This window comes from Hemicordylus capensis, chromosome 1, assembly GCF_027244095.1.
Source record: "Hemicordylus capensis ecotype Gifberg chromosome 1, rHemCap1.1.pri, whole genome shotgun sequence".
In the NCBI taxonomy this organism is placed as follows: Eukaryota; Metazoa; Chordata; class Lepidosauria; order Squamata; family Cordylidae; genus Hemicordylus; species Hemicordylus capensis.
Window position 1 is genome coordinate 200,103,498 of NC_069657.1, and position 22,114 is coordinate 200,125,611.

The 22,114-nt window shown below is 41.6% G+C and overlaps 1 protein-coding gene and 1 long non-coding RNA gene across 12 annotated transcripts in view; one reads left to right on the top strand and one right to left on the bottom strand.

The window, feature by feature from the left end:
- LNPK (lunapark, ER junction formation factor) overlaps positions 1-19,335 on the bottom strand; it is a 60,246-nt gene extending 40,911 nt beyond the window's left edge. Inside the window, exons 1-5 of one of the 11 annotated variants that reach the window (XM_053267274.1) lie at positions 19,060-19,239; positions 17,076-17,238; positions 13,658-13,748; positions 8,605-8,646; positions 5,832-6,019 (exon numbers count right to left, since the gene is read on the bottom strand). In XM_053267274.1, coding sequence (XP_053123249.1) covers positions 5,832-6,019; positions 8,605-8,646; positions 13,658-13,684 — 257 coding nt within the window. In that variant the 5' untranslated portion in view covers positions 13,685-13,748; positions 17,076-17,238; positions 19,060-19,239. Of the gene's footprint in view, positions 1-5,831; positions 6,020-8,604; positions 8,650-13,657; positions 13,749-17,075; positions 17,239-18,988 lie in introns of all 11 variants that reach the window. The other 10 variants (XM_053267256.1, XM_053267264.1, XM_053267239.1 and 7 more) reach the window with 10 other exon arrangements.
- LOC128332716 (uncharacterized) lies at positions 19,070-22,073 on the top strand. The gene is made up of 2 exons (XR_008310731.1): positions 19,070-20,056; positions 21,013-22,073. It is a non-coding gene; the product is annotated as an uncharacterized LOC128332716 (long non-coding RNA).
- The last annotated feature ends 41 nt before the right edge of the window (positions 22,074-22,114 follow it).

The following is a 22,114-nucleotide window of genomic DNA, read 5'->3' on the forward strand; positions in this document are numbered from 1 at the left end:
AGTGTGAGCACTGTAAGATATGCCCCTCAGGGGATGGAGCTGCTCTGGGAAGTGCAAAAGGTTCCAAGTTCCCTCCCTGGCAGCATCTCCAAGATAGGGCTGAGAAAGATTCCTGCCTGCAACCTTGGAGAAGCCGCTGCCAGTCTATGAAGACAATACTGAGCTAGATAGACCAATGGTCTGACTACAGTATATGGCAGCTTCCTATGATCTCTAGGGTTAATAAAGTGTGGCATGAGACGTTCAATGAAGATTCACCTCTTAACCAAAAGAAACAACAGGCTGGCAACTACTTGCCATTCATTCTTGTCAAGCAAAGAACTAAAATTTGGAAAGAGGAAGAAATGCATTTTTGCAAGTCATAAGAATCTAAATTTAGCATTCAGATATGCTTCTGGGTATCTGGCCCAGAATTTAACAGTATGCTGTGCATTAAATTCAGAACAAAAGATACAGTACAAGATCAAGTAGACAAAAAACAGAATCTAGTAACTTTGACAATAAACTTACATTAATTTATCCATATGAAATTGATGAGAGAAATCTGTAACATCATAAGAACAGCCCTGCTGGATCACCCCCAAGGCCCATATATTCCAGAATCCTGTTTCACACAGTGGCCCACCAGATGCCCCTGGAAAGTCCACAGGCAAGAACTGAGGCATGCCCTCTCTTTTAGCAGGCACTGATAGACCGGTCCTCCATGAATTTATCTAAATCCCTCTTCAAGCCATTCAGGTTGCTGGCTGTCACCACATTTTGCGGCAGAGAATTCCACAGGTTAAATATGTGTTGTGTGAAAAGGTACTTCCTTTTGTTAGTCCCAAATTTCGTGGCAATCAGTTCCATGGGATGATCCCTTGTTCTAGTGTTATGCAAGAGGGAGAAAAACTTCTCTCTCTCTCTCTCTCTCTCTCTCTCTCTCTCCACACCATGCATGATTTAACAGACCCAACATGCATCACTTTACACTTGCTAACATTGAACCACATTTGCCATTCTGTTGCTCACTCTCCCAGTTTGGAGGGATCATTTTGGAGCTCCTTGCAATCCCTTTTGGGTTTCACTACTAGTTTGGTGTCATCTGCAAATTTGGCCACTTTGCTGTTTACCCCAACTTCTAGATCATTTATGAACAAGTTAGAGCACTGGTCCCAGTAGAGATCCCCGAGGGACCCCACTTCTTACTCCACTCAATTTAGAGAACTGTCCATTTATTCCTACCCTATGCTTCCCATCCTTCAACCCGTTACCAATCCACACATGAACCTGTCCCCTTATCCCATGACCAGTGTTCCCTCTAAGACATGCTCATGTATGTGTGCACACACATTTTTTTAATGTCCGCTCAGCTGATTTTAGATCCCACTCAGGTTGAATCAGGAAGGCCCCATTCTGAATGCACATGTGCACACACTGCGTTGATACTGCCGCCCCGAACAAAACCCATTCTGTGCACAGATTGAGAAAAACATTGAAGGGAACACTGCCCATGACTTTTTTCAAGAGTCTTTGATGAGGAACTTTGTTGAAAGCTTTTTGAAAGTCCAGGTATACTATGTCAACTGGATCACCTTTATCCACATGCCTGTTGACACTCTCAAAGAACTCCAAAGGTTTGGTGAGGCAAGATTTACCTTTGCAGGCCATACTGGTTCTCCCTCAGCAGGGCCTATTCTTCTATATGCCTAACAATTTTATCCTCGAGAATGCTTTCCATCAATTTGCCCGGAACAGAAGTTAAACTAACCAGCCTGTAATTTCCTGGACCCCTTTCTAAAAATTGGTGTTACATTGGCTACTTTCCAGTTCTCTAGTACAAAGCCTGATTATAGGGATAAGTTGTATATTTTTGCAAGGAGAACAGCAATTTCACATTTGAATTCTTTAAGGACTCTTGGGTGGGTGCCATCTGGCCCTGACAATTGGTTAATTTTTCCTGACAGTTTAGAACATCATCTTTCGTCACCACTATCCGACTCAGTTCTTTAGCCTCTGTCCCCAAGAAACCCGGTTCAGGCACAAGTATACTCTCAGTATCCTCTGCCGTGAAGACAAATGCAAAGAATCCATTTAACTTATCTGCAATATCCATATCCTCCTTAATAATCCCTTTAATTCCATCATCACATAATGGACCAACCACTTCCCTGGCACGTTTCCTGCTTCTGATATGTTAAAATAAGTTTTTGTTATTCTCCTTGATGCTTTTAGCTAAACATTCCTCAAACTCTCTTTTCACCTCCCTTATTGTCTCCTTGCATTTCTTTTGCCAGAGTTCGTGTTCCTTCCTGTTCTATTTATTTGGGCAAGCCTTCCAATTTTGGAAGGAAGTCTTCTTCCCCTTTACAGCTTCCTTGACTTTACTTGTTAGCCATGCTGGCATTCTCCCAGACTTGATGGTACCTTTATCCTTTATGGTATACATTCTAACTAGGCTTCTATTGTTGTGGTTTTAAATAAACTCCATGCATTCTGGAGTGAAGTGACCCTCCTGATTCTCCCTTTCAGTTTTCCTTTCACCGAACTTCTCATTTTAGAGAAGTTTCTTCTTCGAAAATCCCAAGTGTCTATGTTAGACTTCCTTGGAGATTCTCTCCTCACATGTATGCTGAAATTGATTACACTATGGTCACTGTTCCCTAAAGGTTCCACAACACTGATCTCACACCAGGTCCTGGGCAAAACTCAGGATTAAGTCCAAGGTCACCTTCTCTCTGGTTGGTTACGTGACCCCCTGTTCTAGGGCACAATCATTCAGTGTATCTAGAAATATGGCCTCTTTGTCATTTACCTGAATGTGAATTTACCCCATATGTGTATGTAATTACCCACATGTGTGTATGTATGTAATTGAAGTCATCCATTATTACAGCTCTGTCTCTCTCTGACGCCTCCCTGATTTCCTTCTGCAACTCCCAGTCACTGTTTTGATCCAGAGGGCGATAGCACATTCCTAATACCACACTTTCTTTCAGGCCCTGTATTATCAGCCACAGAGTTTCCATGGAGGACTCCAGTCTTCCTAGATTTTCTAGCTTGTTAGAGTCTATCCCCTTCTTTAACATACAGTGCTCCTCCACCTCCAATCTGTCCCTCCCTGTCCTTTCTGTAGAGTTTATATCCAGGGACAACAGTGTCCCACTGGTCCTCACTGTTCACCATGTTTCCATTATGCCCACTATATGCTTTTTCACTAGCAACCAAACACTCCAGCTCACCCATATTGGCTCAGAGGCTTCTGGCATTGGCATATTAGCACCTATACACTGAATCTCTTACATAGTATGTGCTAACTTTCTTTTGGCCATTTGAGCTCTTTGGCCAGCTTTCTGTCTGCTCTTAATCTGGTTCTACTTTGTCCCCTTCTGTTTTATCTGAATCATTTACACTCTCACATCTTAAGGGGTGGCATTTGCCATACTGGATACTGCCCAGCTTCTGCCTGCTATCCCCCCAGGCATCATTTTAAAAGCTGTTCTGCGACCTTTTTTATTTTAAGCACCAGCAGTCTGGTTCCATCTTGGTTCAAGTGTTGCCCGTCCCTTTTATTAAGGCTCGTCTTGTCTCAAAATCCCAGTGCATAACAAATCTAAACCCCTCCTCCTGCCACCACCATCTCATCAACGCAATGAGAGCCCTCCACTCCACCTGTCTCGCTGCCCTGCACATGGAACAGGTAGCATTTCTGAGAATGCTACCTTGAGTGCCCTAGACTTCAATATGCTACTTTACAGCCTAAATCTTTTTCCCTATATGCTGTGACTGAGATAATAGGATCTGAAAGCTACCACAAAGCTGTATAAAATGTTATCTATGCATCTTCCTTGGTTAGAGACAAGTTTAAATTAAAATATAGACAAACTCAACATATATTAGACCCTGCTAACTGGGTAGAAGCACTTTTTAAAGTGCTGACTCTCATATTTAGCAGTGTATTAATCGCAGCACAGAATCTCTCTAGTGGCTTTTTTTTTTTTTAAGATTGTGAGCCTCTTTGAAACAGGGGACCATCTTCTCAGTCTCTCATTTTTGTCACAGATAAACCTATTTATGAACCTTTTATTGAAAAGCAATATATGTATATTCTTAATAATAAAAGTTCCTTTATGCTCCATTGGGTATTTCCAGTAGCAAAGGCCACTGGAAATAAAGAATTTTACATGTGCAAAAAACCCTAAGAATCCCCCCTGTGATTCATCTTGGTAGATAAACTAACTAGGTTTTGAGTCTCTATTATGTCAAAGGAGGGCAATCTCTACTATGTCATTATCAAGGCTTATGCTGCTATGAATCAGAAAAGGGTTGTGATTCTGAAAGGGTTGAGCCAATATTAACTTTGCACAATGTTTCAACACACAGTAGACTGAGTTAGAACCATTCAGAACCCAAAATTGTAGCCTCAGTTTAGAACATAAAAATATAAGAACAGCCCTGCTGGATCAGGCACAAAGCCCATCTAGTCCAGCATCCTGTTTCACACAGTGGCCCGCCAGATGCCTCTGGGGAGCCCACAAGCAAGAGGTATGTGCATGCCCTCTCTCCTGATGTTGCTCCCCTGCAACTGGTTTTGGGAGGCAACGTGCCCGAGGCTGGAGATAGCCCACAGCCACCAGACTAGTAATAGACCTGTCCACCATGAATCTGTCTAAGCCCCTTTTAAAGCCATCCAAGCTGGTGGCCATCACCACCTCCCATGGCAAAGAATTCCATAGATTAATTATGTGCTGTGTGAAAAAATACTTCCTCTTGTCAGTCCTCTCTGTCTACCCTCTCCACTCCATGCATAATTTTATACACTTCAATCATGTCTCCCCTTAGTTGCCTCTTTTCCAAGGTAAAGAGCTCCAGATGCTGTGGCCTAGCCTCATAAGGAAGGTGCTCCAGGCCCTTTATCATTTTGGTCGCCCTCTTCTGCACCTTTCCCAGTTCTACAATATCCTTTCCCAGTTCTACAATATCCTTAAGATACGGTGCCCAAAGCTGTACGCAGTACTCCAGATGTGGCCACACTACAGATTTGTATAAAGGCATTATAATATTAGCATTTTTATTTTCAATCCCCTTCCTAATGATTTCTAGCATGGAATTAGCCTTTTTCAAAGCTGCCACGCACTGAGACGACACTTTCAATGAGCTGTCCACCATGATCCCAAAATCTCAATTCTGGTCAGTCACCGACCGCTCAGATCCCATCAGTGTATATGAGAAGTTGGTGGTTTTTGCCCCAATATGCATCACTTTATACTTGCTTACATTGAACCACATTTGCCATGTTGTCACCCACTCCCCCACTTTGGAAACATCTTTTTGGAGCTCAATCCGTTATGGGTTTCACTACCCAAATTAGTTTAGTGTCATCTGCAAATTTGGCCACTTCGTTGGCCACTCCAACTTCTAGATCATTTATGAACAAGTTAAAGAGCACTGGTCCCAGTACCGATCCCTTGGGGACTTCACTTCCTACCTACCTCCATTGTGAAAACTGTCCATTTATTCCTACTCTGTTTCCTGTCCTTCAAATCTACTCTTAAGACTCCACTATATAGTTCAGTTTTTATTTCATGCTTTAATCTATTTTGTTTAACCTTTAGAAGTCCCCTTAATAATTCTAAGTCAATTAAAACCTTTCATTCCAAGGTTTCACTTTTCTCTTTCAAATGCAAGAAGCTTACATCTCTCCCAAATATATTTTGCTGAACAAATTCTCAATTATAAAAATTCTGAGGCTATCATAAATTGCAACAAACCCAAAGCTGTCGAATACACATCTACCCTACTGCAACTTGCCTCTAGATAAAAAGTTCTGACATTAAGCATGTTTTACTTACATCAGTGGAAATGCAAAAAGTGGCAGTGTCATAATGAACCTTGCTGTCCATTCATCAGGAAGATACCACAAATAGATTATTAAACAGGTGATCAGATAGAGAACAGATGAATAGAGGAGAAGCCTTCCAACCCAAAGTTTCTGCTGCCTCTGATTTTTTTCTCTAAACTCTTCTAGCACCTGGATATCCTGCAAATAAAACAAACTTTTGAGCAGTTGAAGCAGAAGTATTTTAGCAACATTTAATCAAGTGTGCTGAGCTTTTACACACACACACACACACACACACACACACCCTCTATATTAATGTGAGGGATGGAGACAACCATCTCCTTTCCTGAACACCACAATATGCCTGGGGCAATTATAGAAACTAGAAAAAGTAAAGCCAAGTAAGTGTGCAGCTTAACTTTTACATTATATTAATGGGATCACTGAAGATTTAGTATATCTTACCAACTAATACTAGGTACCTACCAATAGTTTATTTTATTTTTTACACCCAGCATCCTAATTCTAACCGTATTTACTTAGAAATTTCCATTGATTTTAATAGTACTTCATTCCTAGTTAGCATCCTTAGGTCAAAATACAAGGCTGTTGTGGTAGCAAGCATGACTTGTTCCCTTAAGCTAAGCAGGGTCCACCCTGGTTGCATGTGAGCATTATAAGCTATTCCCCCCAGGGTATGGAGCCGCTCTGGGAAGAGCAGAAGGTTCCAAGTTCCCTCTCTGGTATATCCAAGATAGGGCTGAGAGAGATTCCTGCCTGCAACCTTGGAGAAGCCACTGCTAGTCTGTGCAGACAATACTGAGCGAGATGGTCCTATGGTCTGACTCAGTATATGGCAGCTTCCTATGTTGAGCTGTGATGATCAAGAATCACTTCAAGGCAATTAGGCATGAATGCATTTACAAATTAGAAGGCAAGTGACTTTTTTCCCCTTTTAGAAAAGTGCCACTAATGACTAATAAGTGTTAGCAGGGATGTGGGTAGTAAAAATAAAATTGAGAACTTGTAACTTTTGTGCAATAGCAGTCTTTAAAAAGTAAAGTTAAGAGGCATAAAGACTGAGAGCCAGAACAGTATAGTGGGAAGAGCAGGGTTCGAATCCCCACTTAGCCATGAAGTTCATGTGGTGACCTCTCTCAACCTAACCTACTTCACAGGTTTACTGTGAGAATAAAATGATGGCGGGGAGGAACACTTTATATGCTGCCATGAGCTCCTTGGAGAAAGTGTGGGATAAAAGTGTAAACTATGAAATATTTCTGGCCTTTTAATTAATACTGCATAAAGAACCTGGTATTCTTCAACTTTGTCCACTGTTACTCATAAAGCCAGAATTAAAACACAGAATAAGCATAAGCAGGGGCAAGCCTCAGGTTTACAGACGCTCCCACTACCACCACCACAAAAGCTTGCTCTTGCAGTTTTGAACAAATCAGAGCTCCAAACATGGAGGAACTGTGGTTTGTTCAAAGGATGAGGTTGTCCTTTTCTTTGGGTTGCACAAACCACAGTTAGTTCACGAACCAGGATATCAACCTACAATTTGATCCTTGTTTGGAACCAGGTTTGTGGGAGGGAAACACCTGTAGTTCATGTAATCTGAACTACAAACCAGTTAGTTCACAAACCTGCTTACAAACCAGGATCAAACTGTGATGCACTATCTTGATTTGCCAACTGCAATTTGTGTAGCCTGAGGATGGGGACAATCTCCTACATGCATGCACAAACAGGAAGTCCAAAACTTCCGCCTTCTTGTCCTCGTAACACGAAGCCATGGCTTGATATTAAGTTTGGATTTGGCCATCGTTATTTGCCTAGTTCTGAATATTTAAACACACTACTTTTGGCAGAAGAGTGTGAGTTGCTGACACTGTGCTATATTGTCATTTGCTTACGCTTGAACAGGTGATACTCCAAAATAGAAATGGTGACTGGAATCATTCTGGCTCCACATTACCTTTCAGTAACTCTGTTCATAATGTTACCAGCCACAAATTATTTTCATATTTTAACAAGAATTCTTTCCTGTCATGCCCTCACCGCCTCTTTCTGCAAATTAAGCTAACTGCATGTATAACTGTTCACTCACAATCTTGATGTGCTACACTGATTTGGTCCTCCTCCTGCTTAATAACTGAAGTGCCCTGGGTCTGACTAAGCCATGACTGACTTAGCTACAGAAAGTGTTAGGTGTTCTGATTTTACTCAACCAGGTATATGGGTCAAACTCAAAAGGTAGACCAGTCTTTCCCCCCTAATATTACAAAATGAGGATCTAGCCAGAGGTCATGATTCAAAGAAATAAACATGCTCCCCAAAGAGTCATGCCTGTAGCCAAAATTTCACTTGCTGCTGGAGCAGTTCCTTCCCACTGTCAAAAAGTATTCAGTTTTAAAAGCAACATACCTTTTCAGCATTGGGAACAGCTACAAGAAGAACAGCATACAAAGCTACAGATCGTGTGCAGCTCTCATTTGCATACTTTTGTTAGTTGGAACAACTATCAACAATTACATTCACCCACCTAGCTTGCTTTACACACTTTCTGAATACATATTTAGATTCTCCCACCTATACATTTGTTGCCAATATTAAGAAAGATTCAAGTTGGTTATCTATTTGCCATCTTCTAATACAGCCAGACTCCAGTTATTGATAAAGTGTCCAATTCCAATCATAAAACAGAGCTGACAACGCTTGAATGAACAGTAGATTCTTAGATTTAGTTCTTAAACAAGCAAAAAAGAGATCAAACATACCTTGTCAATTTTTTCCAACACTTCTATTGTGGAAGGCTTTGCCTGCTTACAAGGGAGAAGAAAGAGCTATGAAAGTTTACCCAGAAGAACTACATTATAAATAATATATTGCCAAAAACTAAGTATCAGGGTTGAACAACATGCAGTAGCTCCCACTATGTCACCTGCTATTCCAAGTGCATTTTTTAGATGACAATATCAACACTACTCTCTCAGTCACATCACCTCAACCAACAAAGCACAAGATGCCCTTCAGCAAGAATGTCTGTATGCAAGCACCATAATTTAGCCTATATTCATAGCCTCCCTTCTCGAAACGAATTGCAATGGGAAGACCACCACTAATATTTGCAGAGGGATGGTAATCCCAAGAACACCACATTGTTTGTTTGTTTGTTTGTTTAACATTTTTATACCGCCTTTCGTTAAAAGAAAACCCCAAGGCGGTATTCGACTGTAGGTGGTTTAAAACATCACATAAGCATGCATCATGGATCAATGTTGTGATGTACGAAACCAGTAGATTACTCAGAAAAGGGTGTCGGTATGGTTGACTCATCTAGACCAATCACTTTCTCAAAATCATACAGAACCGCCATGTAGCAACTGCTTTCATAATAGCGGCCAAGGACACCTATTGCAGAGCATGTGGCAGCTCACTAGGAAATATTTGATAGGTTGATTAGCATGCCAACTCTACTGATAAGTTTATGGAGAGATTATTTCAGCAAAAAGAGGAAGCAAGCATAAAGAAATTGTAGTTGATAACATTTCCATTTTAACAATCATCCATTTACAAAGTTGCTTACATATGCTATAAATGATTTTATTGTTTCAAACTAAGTATTCTCCTTTTGCAGCAAGGTTTACATTGGGGAAACCCTGGAGCTCATCTTCATCTTTGAAGGTAGTTCTTGAAATTTCAATACTAAAACTACTAGAAATTTTTAAAAGTTTGATTGTTTTATTCCCATTTATTCAAAATAAGCAACAACAACAAAAGCCAAGCTACTAAAACCTGCTAACATACAGTAGAAGGCTATGATTTTATAGGTCTGGTGAACAAAATATTGATGAAAACAAATGTTAGGGTTTTGAATTAAATCTCAAAACTCTGGGATCAAAACAGATTTGAGGAAGATACATCCAACTATTTAAAGCTTTATTTTTCTCTATTTTCTTTGTCTACCAAGGTCCATGCTTTATTTTTCTCTGTCTACCAAGGCCCATGGCAGGGCTGCACAACTTTGGTCCTCCTGCAGATGCTGGACTACAACTTGCATCATCCCTGACTAACTGGCCACTGTGGCAGGGGAGGATGGGAGTTCTAGTCTAACAACTAGGGGGCTGCCCTGTTCTATGGGAAGCAGATGCTTGGGGACAATAGGTTATCACCCTAACCCAATAAATGCAATGTGTAAGCAGAAAAGGCTCGCACTCTCGCTCTCTCTCGCTCTCACTCTGTCTCTCTCCCCCCGCCCTCCCTCACACACACATCCAGTTCAAATGCAGTGCTAAACCATGATTTAACAATATGCTCATCTCCTCTTAAGGGAACCCTTCGCCGGATGTGCACCAAAGCAATTCAGTGCACATCCCTACCATTCAGCCATGAAGCTTTCTGGGAGGCCTTAACAAGTCAGTATCTCTCTGCACAACCTATCCCTCAGGGCAGATGTGAGAATAAAATGGCAAAACACCATGAATACTGTCCTGAATGTTTTTGAAGGAAGAGTAGGATAAAAATTTAATAAGTGTGTACCTGGATCAAAACTGGGGCAGCCCTTCCATGAGGCAGGGTGAGGCAGCCACCTCAAATGTGGATGTGAGGAAAGGAGCAGGGAAAGCTAGTACTGCCCCCTACCACCATCAAAGATGCACTTGCCTGCAGATGGCAGGGAGAGTCATATTGTCTGTTACCGCAGGCAGCAAAACGTGTTGGACTGTCCTTGATCAAGATACACGCACATTTTAATGTGGCAATATATATTTGGGAGCAGACAGCCAATCTTGTGGTAGCAAGTATGAATTGTCCCCTTTGCTAAACAGGATTTGCCTTGTTTTACATTTGGATGGGTGACTACAAGTATGTATTATATGCTGAAAGATGCCTCAACCTTGGGCATGCCAATGCTCTGTGCAGCCTGCAAGACACAGCACTGCAGCTGTGCATGGCCTTTGCTAGATCAAGCGCCATAACTCAGTGGCAGAGCATCTGCTTTGCATGCAGAAAGTCCCAGAGTCAATCCCTGACATCTCCAGGTAGGGTAGGGAAAGACTCCTGTCTGGAACCTTGGAGAGCCACTGCCAGTCACTGTAGATAATACTGAGCTAGATAGACCAATGGTCTGACTCTGTAGAAGGCAGCTTCCTACGTACACTTCTTTCTCAAAGTCACACACACACACACACCCCTGTACAATAAGGGGTCATATGGGAAGGAGCCTAATTATTCTCTAAGTAAATATAGATGTGTCTAATCTATGAAGTCAGAACTTTATTAAAGTAAGTGGATGTGAATTATGAAACTTGCTCACAAGCAAAAAATTAAATATTCTCTATACACAAAAGATACACCAACTGCGAACTTACATGAATGGGGATAGCTTGGGCACCATTACCCATGCTCTGGTAACATCCCACTTAGATTACTACAATGCGTTTATACATGGAGTTGCTTCTGAAAACGATCTAGAAACTGTAGTTGGTACAAAATAGGGCTGCAAGACTGGAGATCGGTGATTTGATATCACTCCAGTGCTTCGTCAGCTGCACTAGCTCTCAGTCAGTTTCCAGACCCAATTCAAAGTGCTAGTTTTAACCTTTAAAGTCCTAAAAAACTTGGGACCGGGTTACCGAGAAAGCACCTTACCCCATATGTCCCAATTCAGATCTTAAGATCTTCAGAGGCCTTGCTCCAAGTAACCCGCCAAATGAGGTGAGGCGTGTGATTACTAGGGAGAAGGCCTTTTCTGTAGTGGCACCCTGTTTATGGAATAGCTTCCCCAGTGCTTTTTATCAGCTTTGGCTGATACGCCAGGTGCATCCATTTCTTGAGATGAACGACCTCAAAATGGTGGTGCATATGCTGGTAACTTCTAGGCTGGATTACTGAAATGTACTCTATGTGGGGCTGACTTTGTATGTAGTCTGGAAAATGCAGGTGGTCCAGAATGCGGCAGCCAGGTTGGTCTCTGGGTCATCTAGGAGAGACCATATTACTCCTGGGTTGAAAGAACTACACTAGCTGCCGATACATTTCTGGGCAAAATACAAGGTGCTGGTTATTACCTATAAAGCCGTAAACAGCTTAGGCCCTGGGTATTTAAGAGAACGTCTTCTTCGCCATGAGCCCCACCGCTTGTTAAGATCATCTGGAGAGGTTCGTCTGTGGTTGCCGCCAACTCGTCTGGTGGTTACTCAGGAATGGGCCTTCTCCATTGCTGCCCCTGGACTTTGGAATGCACTCCCTATTGAAATAAGAGCCTCTCCATCTCTGATAACTTTTTAAAAGGCATTGAAGAAATGTTTATTCACCCAGATTTATAGTTTTAATATTTTTAACATTGAGTTTTAAATGTTTAAATGCTTTAAATTATTTTAATTGTTAATTGATTTAATGTTTTACATTATTTTAATTATAAGTCGCCCAGAGATGCAAGTTTTGGGTGGTATAGAAATATTTTAAATAAATCAATACAATAGAGCAGCTAACAAGTTTATTATTATGATTTAAATATACCTGTAAACCAATGACTTTTCTATATGTTTAGTAAAGAAGACTGCTGCATGATACATTCAATTTTAAAAATAAACTCCCATATGCTAATTTAAGTTCCACTACACATACAGCCTTCATAAAAGACATATCATACACACAGACTTCACTTAAAATTCTTTTGAATTTCACAACCAGATAAAGTAAAGAGAGCTACCTTTCCAAGTATATTTATTGCTTCATTTATGCTGGCTCAACATTACCTTATTCAAAACCCAAGTGAATATGGGGATCTTGCTAAAATTAGTTCTGAAACCAATTGAAGAAATGAATTATGACCAGCTTAAATCAAATGGCTTGTAATAGTACTTTGCCATAGCTAACTTAGTTGGACGGGGGCCATGGAAGTGAACAACTCCTCCAACATATACTCCTCCAACATATTACTATTCTTTTAACTTCAGCACACACCCCTGAAATCTGTAACATAGAGATAACAATACTGACCTACTTTAATAGGGCTGACTGATATGATGTACTCTGAAGATATGCAAGCACTATATAAATGCCAAAGGTTTTTTTTAATCAAAAATATTTATTGCATGTTTAGACCACCTTTTATCTTTTATTCTAGAGCAGCTTACAAAAGATTAAAACATAAATAATTAGTAATACATCAATATTAAAACAGTGAAAAGCTAAATTGCAAACTAAAAATATTGGCTCTAAAAATTGTAACAGTGATCCAATATAAAGGGCAATCTATAGCAAGTGGGGCTCTCAGAAACAGAAAGATCATGTTGCTGTGAAAAGGTCACAGAACTGGCTTAAGTCAACACAAAACTGCCCTCAGCAGATTTCATGCTGGCAAATACTTTTTTCTAGACAATACTTGATTAGAGCTTGGCTGTTGACAACATATTTTTCTGGAACACCTGCTCAGGGCAACTCCTCCCAGTAGACCTGGCCACAATCCAATGCAGCGCACAGCATTTAAGAGTCAATTCATTTCAACTGCCTTAAGCAAACAACAGAGTTGGATTCTGGCCTCCGTTTAGGAAGGGACGGATAATTTAGGCCAGAAGTATGCTGTCTGACAATACATTATGCAAAATTGTAGTCCTTTATTTTGTTTGGAAGGCTCAGCTTGCAAGTCAAAGTAAAAGCACTTTAGAGTGTTTTACTTATCAGTGTAAGAGGAATAGATTCCTGACCTAAGTATACTGAACAAATTCAGGTCAGTATCACCACAACATTTTAGAAACAGCATTTGAGCAATAACTATTCTTCTTACAATACAAAAACATGCACCACTAGTCCCGAAGATTTACTTACCCGCCATCTGGAAATGATTCCACCCATTTCTATATTTGTGGAGGTTGGTCGTTTTGGTAACTTATAACCAATCTTGTAATGGAATTCACAGCTAGAAGTAAAGCATTTGTGTTTAATTAAAAATACAACCCACAGAGTAATCAAAAGAGCACAACATATTTCAAAATGCATTCTAGTCACCAATATGATTACTCAACACAGAAGCAGTCTATAGTTCCCAAATTCTCCATCACATTCCTTTTCCAGTCATACATTCTGTTATTCTTAATTATGTGGCATCCTTATTTAGATTTGCAGATTTGAAATTAAAAAAATACTTCCCCAGTATCAAAATAGCACAGCACAATACCAATGAGCCACAGAAGCAAAACAAATTTTAGTTTTCCTTTAATTAATACTAGGCAAATAAGAAAGACCACCAGTTAGATGAACAAGATTAGCAGATTTCAAATGGGATTAGCAGATTTCAAATGGGATATGAATGAAACCAGAAATGCACTATTTAAATACAAGTCCTTCATGAATGTATACATGGTGCAAGATATGCCACTGCAAGAGTAATTGATTTTTAAACATTTCTAGTGGTGCTTCACCCTCTTAGTACAGATGTCAAAGTCATCTACAATATCTGGCAATGAAAGGTGTGGAATGGATGTTCTGAAATGAGGGCTTCACTGCAAAGAAAAAGAAAAAAAGAAAGCACCATATCATCAAGTTCCACACACGCCAGGCCAAAAAGAAAAAAAGTCTCCAGTCACTGGTGAACAACAACAGGATTAGAGTTATAACAGTTTTAAGATACATCATCATTTACAATATTACAATTTCAATTTTGTCTTTATGGAGAGCCAAAAAATGTAAATGGTGGGATGGCTCAAAACTGATAACAATGTCCTATCAATGGCCTAATTGTCCAGTCATTTTAGGTCAATTTTAGGAAACAATGGGGGGAAACCCAAAGTTTTGAAAATTGGTACAGATGCCGAGTAAGTACAACAGTAAGTATACTACAAATCCTGATTATTAGGACTTTGGCCGCCATTTTGAAAAAACGGCCACCAGAAATCATGTTTCACATATATCTCACAAACTGTTGCTCTGACAGGAAAATGTTAAATATGAAAATTGTAGAGCATCAAATCTCTATAAAAGTGTGGTGTTCAATATAGGTTTCATGCAATGGTTTTGCTTAAAATGAAGGTTTCCATGAAACGCTGCTTTGCAGCAACTTTGCTATCCCTGTTTTTTGTCTGTAGCTCCTCAACTGGCAGTGAAATTAAACTTCAATATTAATTGCTGCATACTGAAAACTTTTTTTTGTTTTCTCTAAAACCCAGGAAATGAAAATGCAGATTTCTCATCAAACCCTCAAAATACCCTCATATGTCTGGAGAGAGTACAACGTAGACCACAGGTGCTTTCAAATGACACCACACTTTTTCCCACCAAAGCTGCACAAGTTTGTTTGTTTTTAAACACATCAATTGTAAAGTGTGAGTCTTAAAAAAAACACACACACACACACACCCTGATTTAACATAAACCTTGAATGTAAAACAAACTAGTATAATCTCTTAAAACTGAATTACCATCTTCATCATCTAACATATAAGCTGCTTTGCTATGCAAAAAAGAGCCAGAGGAAAATGGTCCTTTGACTTTTGAGGTTAAGCATTATCAATGACACAATGAGTTATATGATATATACCTAGTGGGATAAGTGGTCCTACTGGCTTCCTACTCAACTCCAAGAGTAGCAAGTCATTGTAGCATCCAGTAAATGTCACCCTGTATATCAGCAAGTGTTCTTACAACTTTATGCTCTCCAACTACTTCAGCTCTACAAATGTGTTCATTTCTCAAGTTATGAATATTTAGTACTCTACTAAGCAAACAGCAGGCACACTTACTTTCCATCTCACAGAGAAAATATTTTGCCCACTAACTACCAGTTCTGATCTAGATAGTCCTGAACAAACCATGCACAGGACTGGAATGTCACTTTTTTCAGTAAGACACTTTCAAATAAGTGTGTGCATAGAACTGCAGCTTTAACTCTCAAGTAAGTGATCTTCCCCAACTATCTTTGCCTGAGTACAAAGAAAGGCAAACAAAAATCTGTCTCTTTTCTCTGCAGTACACAGGCTACATGACCACAGCTGGGGATTATGCTTATGCTCCTAGACTGTATACAGACCAACCAGAATGTTAAGAGTGACTATGTTTATTAATGAAATATATGAATTTATATCCGTTTCTCTCTCAGTTATTTAAGTCATCCTGATATAAATCAACCCACTATGGTGCTAGTCTAATTCCATGCTAATTATAAAGATGGGCACATTAAGCTTCCTTAAACTGACAGACTCTTGATCCTTCTAGTACAGTTTATTATTGACTGATAGGCAGCAACAGCAGCTCTCCAAGTCCTCAAGTAGAGTTCTCTCAACACTGTTACCCAAGTTCCTTTTACCTGGAAATACCAGGAATCAAAAACTTGAGACCTTTTGCATGCAAAGCAGGCACATGCTGTCACTGAGGAATTGCCCCTCTCTATAATAATAATAATTATTATTATTATTACATTTATATCCCGCTCTTCCTCCAAGGAGCCCAGAGCGGTGTACTACATACTTGAGTTTCTCTTTCACAACAACCCTGTGAAGTAGGTTAGGCTGAGAGAGAAGTGACTGGCCCAGAGTCACCCAGCAAGTCTCATGGCTGAATGGGGATTTGAACTCAGGTCTCCCCAGTCCTAGTCCAGCACTCTAACCACTACATCACTTTGGGTTGTTTCTTATAGTTTCCTGCTTCCAAAGCAAGGAAGTCTTAGGATACAGTTCATTATGTGATCCTTTCACAATGGTTTGCCTTGTTCAGAAGGGATAGTTACAATCAGGAAACTTCAACCACCCTTCTCTATTTAAACTAGAGTATCCACTGCCGGAGCCACCTAAAGGCACAGTGGAGAAGTAACTTGCCTCGGGAGCAAGAGGTTGCTGGTTCCCATCCCCATTGGTATGTTTCCTAGACTCCTGCATTGGGCAGCAGCAATATAGGAAGATGCTGAAAAGCATCATCTCATATTGCGCAGGAGATGGCAATGGTAAACCCTTCCTATATTCTACCAAAGACAAGCAAAGGGCTCTGTGGTCATCAGGAGTCAACACTGACGAGACGGCACAACAACTTTACCCACTGCTGGAGGACTTCAACCTTTCCTGTAAGGAGAATATGCCCCATCCAACATTACTGCTGTGCCAGGGAGAGAAAGTCACTTTCCCCTTAGAGTTGGCACTTGACACTCCTGATGGGATACTTTAATATATTCACCTCTCTCCCCATAAGAGCATCACCATCTCTGCTGTTGCTCTCCCCAGCAGCTTTTCATTCTGCAAGGAAAAAAAGATACAGGTACCTGAATCTTTTCCCTTGTGGGATAAAACCCAGCTGAGGAGGACGACATTTTTTAGCATATTTGATAGCCTGAGGTTTTTATCATCTTCAAGTTGTAACACTTTCAGTAATCACTTGGGAGTCATCATGGAATATTCCTTGTGAGGACGAGACAGTTCAGAACCCTGAACAAAAACATTATTGCAGTATTCAAGTCATTGCTAAGCCACAAATATATATATTATAAACACTGCACTTCATAAACTACAAATCCAGATAAATTAATACTAAAGCAAAAGAAAGGCATCTTTAAGCTACTTATCTCTAACCATACTTTTTCCTTCTGAGTAGCCACATAAGGTATGCTTTTAAATACATAGCCACCTCTTGGTACTATGACCACAGACTGAAAACTAGTAAGCTGCTATTAGAGAAGGAAGGAACAACACACTTCTCACACTTCCTACTGTGCCTGAGAAGCCCAAACTGTACATCCTTTTCCTCTCATGGTATACTTGGTTTTCTCACCACCAAAAAGAGAAGAACCATGATCCACATGTGGCTATGACAATGTGCACACTATTAATGTCATCTGTGGATATTTTACACCTGATGGCAGTTACTCTGAGATCATGCAAACTGAGAAATATACTATTTCTTGTTAATCTCAAGGCCAGGCAAATAAAGAGTCCCCCACCCTCACTACTGATCTCCATTGTCAAAACCACAGTTTAAATGAAAAACAAGCTGATGGGGTGCCTTTGACCCTATGAAACATGCTTTCCCACAACTAGAATCCTTTCCTTTGCATCTGTTCCCCTCTTTCTCAATGAACTTTACACATTATAAATGCCTTATAATTCGAGTTATGTTACATGAAACAGAAAAGCCTAAGGGAACATACACACAAGATTACAACCCAAAATTAGCTCTTTTAACATCCTTGGCTTTAAAAATTCCTTTTATGTTCACAACCAAGGTGACAAACCACAAGCCTTTCCCAAACCCCACTTCAATGCATGTCTATGGGGTGAAGTGAGAAATTCTATTCTATAGAATTGTGGATATGTAACAAAGGATGATAAGATTAATAAACATGAATCAATCTCCCTCCCATTCTTAAGTAGCCACTAAGCACCTGAATCAAGAAAGACTTACTTTTAAAAGGATCATTTCCCACTTTACTACTTAGAAAACAATTTCAGGAAGTTATAATAAGACTTTAAAAATAAGATTCACACACTATAATGATGTTTAATAGTAAACAGATACCCTCAGATATACAAAAATACTTTCACTGTAACAAAAGAGCACATTTTCCCCTGAAATACATAGAACACTGGACTACATTGCTGACTGTTCAAAGCAGGACAACAACTATAATTGGACATATTGGTCCATTTTTGTCCATTGGAGGGAAAATCCAGAAACAACAGTAGTGCAATTTGAGTTTAAAATCGGATAACTGACAGTGGCTTAATGCTTCGGGGGCTTACCAAGGCCCAGGCCCACAGTCTATTTCCAGAACCAGGGCAAGAATACATGAACCAACAATGAACCCTGCCTCTAAACACGTACAAAGCATCTGCCCTGCTCTCCCTCTTCCCTAAACCGCTGCAGCCGGTTCTCACATAGGGTTAAGAATAAGGCATCCAGGACAGATATCGTGGCTCCCAAACAGATGAACCCCAGGACCTTTTTAGAAGTTAAGGAGTGGGTGTGGTGGGCATGGGTGGTCTGGCCAAAATGGGTTAATTGCAGCTAGCTGCACAAACGCAAAAAACCAGTCTCCCTTGTTTTGATAGTTCCCCACTCTCTTGCTCTGCCCCCTCCTTTTCCCTTAAACTCAAAGGCCACGAACAGGTATTACTTTCAGCATTTCTATACGACGCCAACCACCCCCTCTCTCCTTTAAGTTTTCTCTAGAGGACTCATCCAGCCTACATACATACATGGATGCATGCACACTTTTCTCTCTCTCTTTGTCCCTCCGTTTGAGCACGCACCTTCCCCGCCCCCCTGGGGCTGTTTGCCGTCTTGCCTTGGCTGATCGCCGCTGGTCAGGGTAAGCGCAGCTCCTTCCCTCCCAATTCCTCCGTCCAACTTCCTTCGCATCACTCAGTTCCGGGAACAACGTGAAGATACTGGCGCCGCCTGCACTGCGGCCATCTTAGAAGAGGGCACGTAAGCAAATGACAATTCACAGAGTACTGGCACCGCGTGCAGCGCGGTCATTTCGGGGAAGGGCAAGGAGGCGCTGCGTTCCAGCGGACACCCGCTGCCCCATCGCGCGCGCGCTTTGAAATATGTTTGCTAACTGCGGTGCATGTTTGGGGGAGCGCGAGAAAGAGAGAGAGGCGCCGCCGGGGTGCCGCTAGGGGCTCTCCTCTCTGTGCCTGTTGGATTCGTGCCAACCCGGTCCGTTTGGGCCGGCGCAGGGCGATGGGGTGGGCTCACTGGGCTGCGGGGGATGGAGGTGCAAAGCTTCACAACAGACACGGAGATCTGCGCTTTTTCTCCGGCTGCAGCCCTCTCCCCTTGGGGTGGGAGAGGGAGGTGTTTTGTTTACACCACCACGAGGCCGCCGCTCTTGCTCTCTGGACACTGTCAGCTACACCGTCGGGTGGCGGTGCTAATTAGTTTTGTTCCCGGAGAGGATGCAACAACTGGGCTGACGAGTGGTGCAGTCATTACCTACCCCTCTTCCTCCCCCAGCGCCCGCCGGTCTCACTTTCATTGTTTACTCATTTGCCGAAAAATGAGATGCCAGCCAAACTCCACGAGTTTCCTAGGTAGCCTGATGAGGGGCCAAGCGGTTTGGGCTTCATGGACATTATTCGAGGTAGACAAAAACAAGCCAGCTGGAAGCGAAAGATCACAAGGCATTATTATAATGAAAAGGATTCTGAAAACTGGGGAAAGACCCGAGTGCTCTGAGAGGAAGGCGGGAAAGGAGCCAGGGAGGAGCTCTTGTCCTGAAAAGAGCCAACAGCCTGAGACAAGGTTTTACTAACATTCTGTAATTTGCTTCTTTTAATATTGTAAACCGCTTTGGGTGCCTTTGTCAAGGCAGAAAGGCAGTATAAAAATGTAGTAAATAAAGAAAATAAATAAACCATGGAAGTAACTGAAAGCTGTGCTCTTCACATGAATCCTTCCTCCCCACCAAGTACTAGGAAAGTTTGGCATAAACATTTAATTTGAGAGGTGCATTACTTGAATACTTTCCTGAACACGAACTAGACAAAGCAAGCACTTGTGTATGCCCTATTGATTTCAATGGGGCAGCTACCACCGTGCTTAAATCTCTCCTGTTGAAATCAACAGAGATTTAAAATGCTTCACTTTGCCTGGATACTGTCCTAGACCTAGATAACCATATCAGCTTTACAGGGGCGTAGGGTTGCCAACTGTCCCTCATTTCGCAGCATGTTCCTCATTTCAGGGATGAAATGTTGGTCCCTATAGGGACAGCATTTGTCCCTCATTTATTTAATAGCATATAATTCGATTACATATACGTCAATGATAAGCAGGCTCCTGATTACCACAGCATACACCTCCCAACCCCAGCCAGCCCCCACAACTTGTGTCCCTCATTCTGGCAATGAAATGTTGGCAACCCTCGCCAGGGGTGAGGCGAAGGGAAAGCTTTAGGAGCAACTCATATTTGGGAGGGGAGAGGAGAGGAAAGGCACTTTTGACTAGGGAGCAAAATGTTTTTGGAGGACAGAAAAGCACTTGGAAGGAAGCACACCTTAAATGTTTAGGGGGGATCTTCAACCCCTGCATAAAGCTATCACAGAGTTTCTGCCTAATGTATGGGTACTACGTGAAGTCTTCACTCGAAATGTAGAAATTACATAATGTATGCATGCGTTATTTCTTGTAATAAAGTCCATTTAAAGGCGTGAAGGGGGGAAAAGTATCGTTTTTAAAAGTTGTGGGATGTTTTTCAGGTGACGGGGGCATGCGTTCCAATTTCGATTTTTACTCAGCTGAAGCCGACCCGGCTGTGAGTGAAGTCGCTTAGCAGAAGTAGCAGCAGCAGCAGCCCGTCTGGGAACCGAAGTCCAAATCTGAGAGAGTGGTGTGCCGGCCTGTCCAGGATTTTCAGCCGCCCCCACCACCCCAGACTCTGGGATGCAGACAGAGGCAAAGCATGAGGAGCAAATCTCTCTTTTTCTGTTTTCGGGGAGGAGTAGACACTTTGGGCGGGGAGATATGGGTTACTGTATGGTGAGGGGGAGTTCAGTTCAGTAAAATGAACTCCTTTAGTGAAGCACTCTTGACCCAAATGAAGCTGTTTTGGGAAGGCAGTGGCGGGCGGGGATGGGAATTCTGTTTTTGAGCACTTTGCCGCCCTCCAAAACTAGAAGCTGGGTTCTCTGAACTGGGGCGCGGGGGAAGACAGGATTCAGCTAAGGGTGGTTGCACCGTACCATTCCCATGGCTGGCTGGGGGGTGAAAGCAAGAAGAAGTATCTTCCCCTCCCACTACTACTGCCAATCCTTCAGCTCAGGACTGCCCTTGGTCCTGGCAGTTCGCCCTGGACCGCAGTTAATTCGAACCGGGGGTAAGCGGATGCTTGGGCGGGGAGAGAGGAATTGACGCGAGTCACGGCTCGGGGTGCAGCTATTACCAGTTTCTTCTTATGGGCGGGGGCGCCTTCGAGCACAATTCATGCTTTTCTATGGACTCTTTGCTGGCTAGCTAGAGGAGGACTAGAACCTGCATGGGAGTTTCCAACAAAAATAATTCTCTTGTGCTTTGTCACGTGTGGGAAGTCATGGCTAGGGGCAGTCTAAGAAACCAGCAAAGTCATTTTGCATAGATTACGCTTCTAAGCGAGTTCAAGAAATTAAATATATGTAATAGAATTTTGTATTAATTAACGTGCTTGCAAAAGGGAAGTAAAAGAACGCTTTGAAATGTGTAGAATTTCAACTTCAAAAATTAATCATTTTGTATAATACCCGTATGTGTTTAATTTGAATCTGAGAAAAACTGCTTTTCTTGAGTATGATGTCATTTTGGAATTATTGATCTGGTTATCAAGTG